General features: G+C 42.0%; 1 protein-coding gene across 3 annotated transcripts in view; it reads right to left on the bottom strand.

Moving 5' to 3' along the window:
* Positions 1-6398, bottom strand: part of SMG6 (SMG6 nonsense mediated mRNA decay factor) — a 241390-nt gene that overhangs the window by 215549 nt on the left and 19443 nt on the right. For all 3 annotated transcript variants that reach the window (XM_017541629.2, XM_017541631.2, XM_017541630.2), the window contains exons 7-8: positions 2191-2301; positions 1206-1418 (exon numbers count right to left, since the gene is read on the bottom strand). In XM_017541629.2, the coding sequence (XP_017397118.1) occupies positions 1206-1418; positions 2191-2301 (324 nt within the window). The remainder of the gene's footprint in view (positions 1-1205; positions 1419-2190; positions 2302-6398) is intronic.

The raw sequence follows: 6398 nt of genomic DNA, 5'->3' as shown, positions 1-6398 counted from the left end.
AGCCTTTAACTCCCGGACTCAAGCAATCCTCCCACCTCAGACTCTTGAGTAGCTAGGACTACTGGCCTGCACCACCATGCCCTGCTAATTTTTGAAAAATTTTTTTGTAGAGCCAGAAGCCTTACTTTGTTGCCTAGGCTGGTACTGAATTCCTGGGTTCAAGCCATCCTCCTGCCTCAGCCTCCCAAAGTGCTGGGATTACAGATGGAGCCAGCACACTGGACCTCGACTCTTTCTTCTCCCTGAGCTCCCCATGTTCAACCAAGTCTTTTGGAACCAAGTTCCAAGTATGACCGACCCTTCAACATCTAGCCCTAGCTTACAACACCCACTGAGTGAATACTACCCTTAAGGCGCAATGAACCAGCCACTGCAGTTTTCCAACTACTGTGCTCTCTGTCTCCCCCTAGCCTCAGGCCTTTGCATATGCTATTTCCTTTGCCTGGGAGTCGCTTTACCACACTCCTTTCCCTTCTCTAGCTAACTCCTACTTGTTATTTACACTTCAATTGACCAATGACTGCTTTGGTCCCACGGCTATGTGCTCTCATATATTTGGTGGGTACTCCAAAACAAAATTAATTACACTATATTCTAACTGCCTGTTCAGTCTCTTGCATCCTCCACTAGAATGCAGAGACAGCAAGAGATCTTGTCCACTATATCTTTAGTGACTGGCACACTGTGAATTATTACTCACTGAGTAAATGCAGAGGAGAAGTCTTCTAAACAAGCCTGTGATTTTCTACTGCCATTTCTCCTGGCTTAAAGGAAAAAGTCCCAGCCCAAGAGTTATAAGAGGATATCCCATAGAAAGCTGATCACAAATCAGGCTTACCAATCTGTACATGCTACTTTAGTTCATTCTTGGAATATAAGGTCAACCAAGAGGAGAAAACAAGTACAAAATCCCACACAGAGTCCTAAAGCATCATGCTGATGACGCCGAACAATAAGCAGCAACAAAAAAAAAAAAAAAAAATTCAAATCCTTTTACTAAATTCTGCAGTGACACACAGTGGTGAGAGAGGGAAGCGCGTAAGAAAGATGAAGTGGAGGTGAGAAGGGAAAGGAGCACCGGGAGCCTCAAGTGCTTTGTCTTCCTTGCAGTCAGTGGGAAGGCTCTGTGCCTCACAGCTGGATGAACCAGGGCACCCAGGCTTACTGAGCTAGTTTGGCTCATTGTATCACTCTCAGAAACTTACATCACTGGGACTCAGGCTCCCCAGCCCATTCTCTTGCTCAGAATCCTTCCCAGACTCAGTGCCCTGGGAAGACCGTGGATGTGATGGATGAATCCAGATCTCCAGGCGAGTGGTGTCATCTCCAACATGCCGGAAAGTAGACTTCTTTCCTTTCCGCCATTGGTCAGAGTTGAGCTCAAATTCCTCATGTTGCTTCTTTTCCATCTGTTCTGCCTATGTAACATACAAACACATAAGCTCATGGCCAGGAACAGTGGCTCACGCCTGTCATCCCAGAATTTTGAAAGGCCAAGGCAAGCGGGTCACTTGAGGTCAGGAGTTCAAGACCAGCCTGACCCACATAGTGAAACCTCATCTCCACTAAAAATACAAAATTAGCTGGGTGTGGTGGCACACACCTGTAATTCTCGCTACCCTGGAGGCTGAGGCATGAGAATAGCTTAAACCCAGGAGGCAGAGGTTGCAGTGAGCTGAGATCACACCACTGCATTCCAGCCTAGACAATAATAGCGAAACTCTGTCTCAAACAACCAACAACAAAAAAAACCGCCTAAGTTCAGACTCTCCAGAGATTCAGCTTATAAAGAGAAAAGCCTAACCTCACCTGTGTTTGTTGCCTAATCACAATAAAAAGACTGTACCACAGTCCCAAAGTAGCAGAGTGTCATCTGCTTTGTCTCATTAAAGTTAATAATTCTGCAGACTGAATGCGGCAGAACATGTGCATCCAAGGGCCCCCTGAAAGCACTCCGGAAGATCACAGTTTTGTTCTACACAGTGTCTGACTGATTACCCATCAGCACAGCCTGATGGGACCATTTAAGGACACTATCAGTCATTCCCTGAGGACACACACTCAGCAACAATTGCGCCTTGGAAAAACCTCCTTGGCTATGATACTGCCACTGTGCAAAGCTAGGACACAAAGACGCTAAGGGAAATGCATTACTCTAGGAAGGAATGGTTCTGCGGCATCCCCACTCACCTTTCGCTTGGTCTCTTCAAACAAGCTCATGAGACTTTCCTTGGCAGTCAGGATAGGGTTGCTGGCAGCTAAACTGCGCATATAGTAATATACAGCATCAAGCTTCCTCCTCTGTGGAAAGAGGCCAGAGACATTCAGTCAACCAATTCTCTTCCTAACTCCAGCACGAGGCAGCTGACTCAGGAAACCCTACTATCTTTCCCAGCCTGTCTCCCAAGCTGAGAGGAATTCCAACAACAGAATCAGAAATACCATTCATGGGAGAAGCCCTCGCAATTACATCACCGATCTCTTCTTACACAGTATATCATATATGCAGAGGTGCTCCAAGAACCAAGTACTCATAAGGAGAGAAAGGAATAAACAGCCTCTTAAAATATAAACAGAAATTACATCTTGTTCTTAGAGAAAGCATGATATTGAATTCACTTATATTTCCTTCTTATCAGAGTCAGTATGGTATAAGGAAATCATGAAATTACAAGCCAGACAGACCTGTGTCCAAATACTGGCTTATATAGGAGCTGACTTATTATTATTACATTATTATGTAATAATCTTCCTCAGCTCCCATATCCTCAACATTACAATGGGAGAAATAGTACCCACTGGAGGTACTATTGGAGTACCTCAGGTTTACAAAGTGTTGTCCACCGTCTCACACTTAATTGTATTGAATCAATGATGTTGCCATTGTTATTGATAATTTTTAATAATAATGAGTAGCTGAACATTTTATGGATATTCAATAAATTCGGCAAATAAATACAAGTCTATTTATAAGCAATTAATAGGGAAAAGAAGAAGAAAAAGGAAGTGGGTCAGAAAGGAGGAAATAGGAAACCATTGAAACAAAGGTGGAAAGAATATCCAAAAGGCTTTTCCACTTTTTCTCCAACTTCATGTTCATTTTCACTGTTTTCCATAACTGTCTCAAAATACATTTAAAATACTAGCTTCTCTCTCTGGTCAGTATCTATTCATTCTTCAAAACTCCTATCTTGTATTCATCTAGCATGGATAAAGGCACAGGTTCTTATGTCAAATGCCTGAGTCTGAATTTGGTCTTGCATTTATTAGGTATGGCACTAGGCACGTTAACCTAGAGAGGTTTCATTATTTGCAAAATGCAGATGTTTACAACATACGGCTCCCAAACAGATTAAATTTTCATAACACATATAGTTTAATAGAATATCTGGCACACCATCACAGTTAAAGGGTAGCTATTTTTATTATTCCAATCCATACTAATTTTTGCCTATGCTACTCCCTGATTGGAGACTATATCTTAATCAATTCTATAAAATATTACTTCATACCAAAAAATTTCTGAAAGATACGACTTATAATCAATATCTATTGTGTTTTATTTTAATTGGCAGCCTTTTTCTTTCTTAGTGGAACAGAAGATAATGGTGCGCCTAACAATCCATTACATATTTATCAAGTCTAATTTATACCATTGTCTATACATCTCATTTATTTTCTCAACACAATTTTTTTCAGGAAAGAAAGCAAATCAGTATTTTTTCACTCCTGGCATCTAGCAAAGCACTGCACACAGGCTGTATTCTCAGTAAATACCTGAGATTCACTGACTGAAAGGGACAGAATGACTAACTGGAAGTGGCAGAAAAGTTGGGAAAATGATGTTAACAGACAACTAAGATGAATCAGAGACAAAAAAAAAAGAGAGATGGAAGAAAAGAACTTGAAGGAAGTGCTAATCTAGGTCAGAGGTTTGTGAAAAAAAAATTTAATTCAAAAGGTAAAAAGTCACTGAGGGAATTCAGCACAGTTGCAACATACAAGATCAACACACAAAATTCAGTTACATTTCTATATACTAGCAATGAGCAATTTGAAAAAGGAAAAAGAAAACAATTCCTGACTGGACGCAATGGCTTGGGCCTATAATCCTAGTACTTTCGGGGTCAGAGGAAGGAGGATCACTTGAAGCCAGGAGTTAAAGACCAGCCTGGGCAACATAGTAAGATCCTGTCTTTTTTTTTTTTCCTTTTTGAGACAGAGTCTTGCTCTGTCACCCAGGCTGTAGTGGAGTGGCACAATCTCGGCTCACTGCAACCTCAACCTCCAGGGTTCGAGAAATTCTTCTGCCTCAGCCTCCCAAGTAACTGAGACTACAGACATGCGCCACCACGCCCAGCTAATTTTTGTATTTTTAGTAGAGACAAAGTTTCACCATGTTGGCCAGGCTAGTCCTGAATGCCTGACTCTCAGGTGATCCGCCCACCTTGGCCTCCCAAAGTGCTGGAATTACAGGTGTGAGACACTGTACCTAGCCAAGACGCTGTCTCAAAAAAATAAAGAAAAGAAAAAGAAGAAAGAGAGAAAAAAAGAAAATTCCTTTTGCAAAAGCATCAAAAAGAATGACATACTTGGCCGGGCGCGGTGGCTCATACCTCTATTTCCAGCACTTTGGGAGGCTGAGGCGGGTGGATCATGAGGTCAAGAATTTGAGACCACCCTGACCAACACGGTAAAACTGTCTTCACCAAAAATACAAAAATTAGCCAGGTGTGGTGGTACACACTTGAATCCCAGCTACTTAGGAGGCTGAGGCAAGAGAATCGTTTGAACCTGGGAGGCAGAGGCTGCGATGAGCCAAGCGGAGGTCGTGCCACTGGACTCTGGCCTGGGCCACAAGAGTGAAACTCTGTCTCAAAAAAAAAAAAAAAAGGTGAAAGTATAATATTCTTAGAAAACATAGAGGTAAATTTTCTTAACCTTGGATTTGGTAATGGTTTCACAGCTGTGAAAGGAACAAAAGAAAAAAAGATAAACTGGACTTCGTCAAAATTAAAAACAAACTTTTGTGCATCAAAGGATACTCTCAATAAAGACAATCCACAAAATGGAAGAAAATGTTTGCAAATCATGTATCTAATAAGGATCTAGCATCCAGAGTATATAAAGAACTCATACATCTTGACAACACAAAAAGTGACAATTTTTAAATGGATAAAGGACTTGAATAGACATTTCTCTAAAGATGACATGCAAATGACCGATGTGCTTATGAAAAAATGCTAATCATTAGAGAAACATAAAACCATAATGTGATATCACCTTACAGCCATTACAATGGCTACTACCAGAAAAGCACAAAATAACAAGTGTTGGCAAGAAAACGGAGAAATCAGAAGCCTTATGTGCTGTTGATGGGAATGTGAAATGGTGTAGCTGCTATGGAAAACAATATGGTTGTTAAAAAACTAAAAACAGAACTATCATATCATCTACTAATTTGTTTTCTGGGTACATACCCAAAAGAACTGTAAGCAAGTTCCTAAAGAGTTTTTATTTGTACACTCACGTTCACTGCAGCATTATTCACAACAGCCAACAGATGGAAGCAATTCAAGTATCCATCAATGGGTGAAGGTACATATAAAATGTGGTCTATATATACATTGTGAAATATAATTCACCCTCAAAAAGGAGGAAATTCTGACACATGCTACAACACAGATGAACCCCGAGGACCTAAGCTAAGTGAAATAAGCCAGTCACAAAAGAACAAATACTGTATAAATCCACTTCTATGAGATACCTAGAGTAACCAAATTCATACTGACAGAAAAGAAGCAGCTGGGTGTGGTGGCTCACACCTGGAATCCCAGCACTTTGGGAGGTCAAGCCGGGAGGATCACGAGGTTAGGAGATTGAGACCATCCTGGCCAATGGGGTGAAATCCCATCTCAACTAAAAATACAAAAAATTGGCTGGGCGTGGTGGCAGGTGCCTGTAGTCCCAGCTACTCGGGAGGCTGAGGCAGAAGAATCGCTTGAACCTGGGAGGCAGAGGTTGCAGTGAGCCGAGATCACGCCATGTATTCCAGCCTGGGTGACAGAGGGAAACTGCCTCAACCAAAAAAAAAATGGGTGGCTGCTGCAGAGGCTGAGGGAAGAGGGAATGAGGAGCTGTTAACTAATAGATAGGGAGTTTCAGTTTTGTAAAATGAAGCAAATCCTGGAGACAGCTTACACTACAGTATGAATGTACTTAATGCTACTGAAGCTACGCTTACAAACGAGTAAGACAGGCTGGGCGCAGTGCTCACGCCTATAATCCAGCACTGTGGGAGACTGAGCACGGTGGCTCATGCCTGTAATCCCAGCACTGTGGGAGACTGGGCGCGGTGGCTCACGCCTGTAATCCCAGCACTGTGGGAGACTGAGCGC

The sequence above is a fragment of the Cebus imitator genome, unplaced genomic scaffold, assembly GCF_001604975.1.
Source record: "Cebus imitator isolate Cc_AM_T3 unplaced genomic scaffold, Cebus_imitator-1.0 Scaffold136, whole genome shotgun sequence".
NCBI lineage: Eukaryota > Metazoa > Chordata > Mammalia > Primates > Cebidae > Cebus > Cebus imitator.
This window is presented reverse-complemented; position numbering and strand designations above follow the sequence as displayed.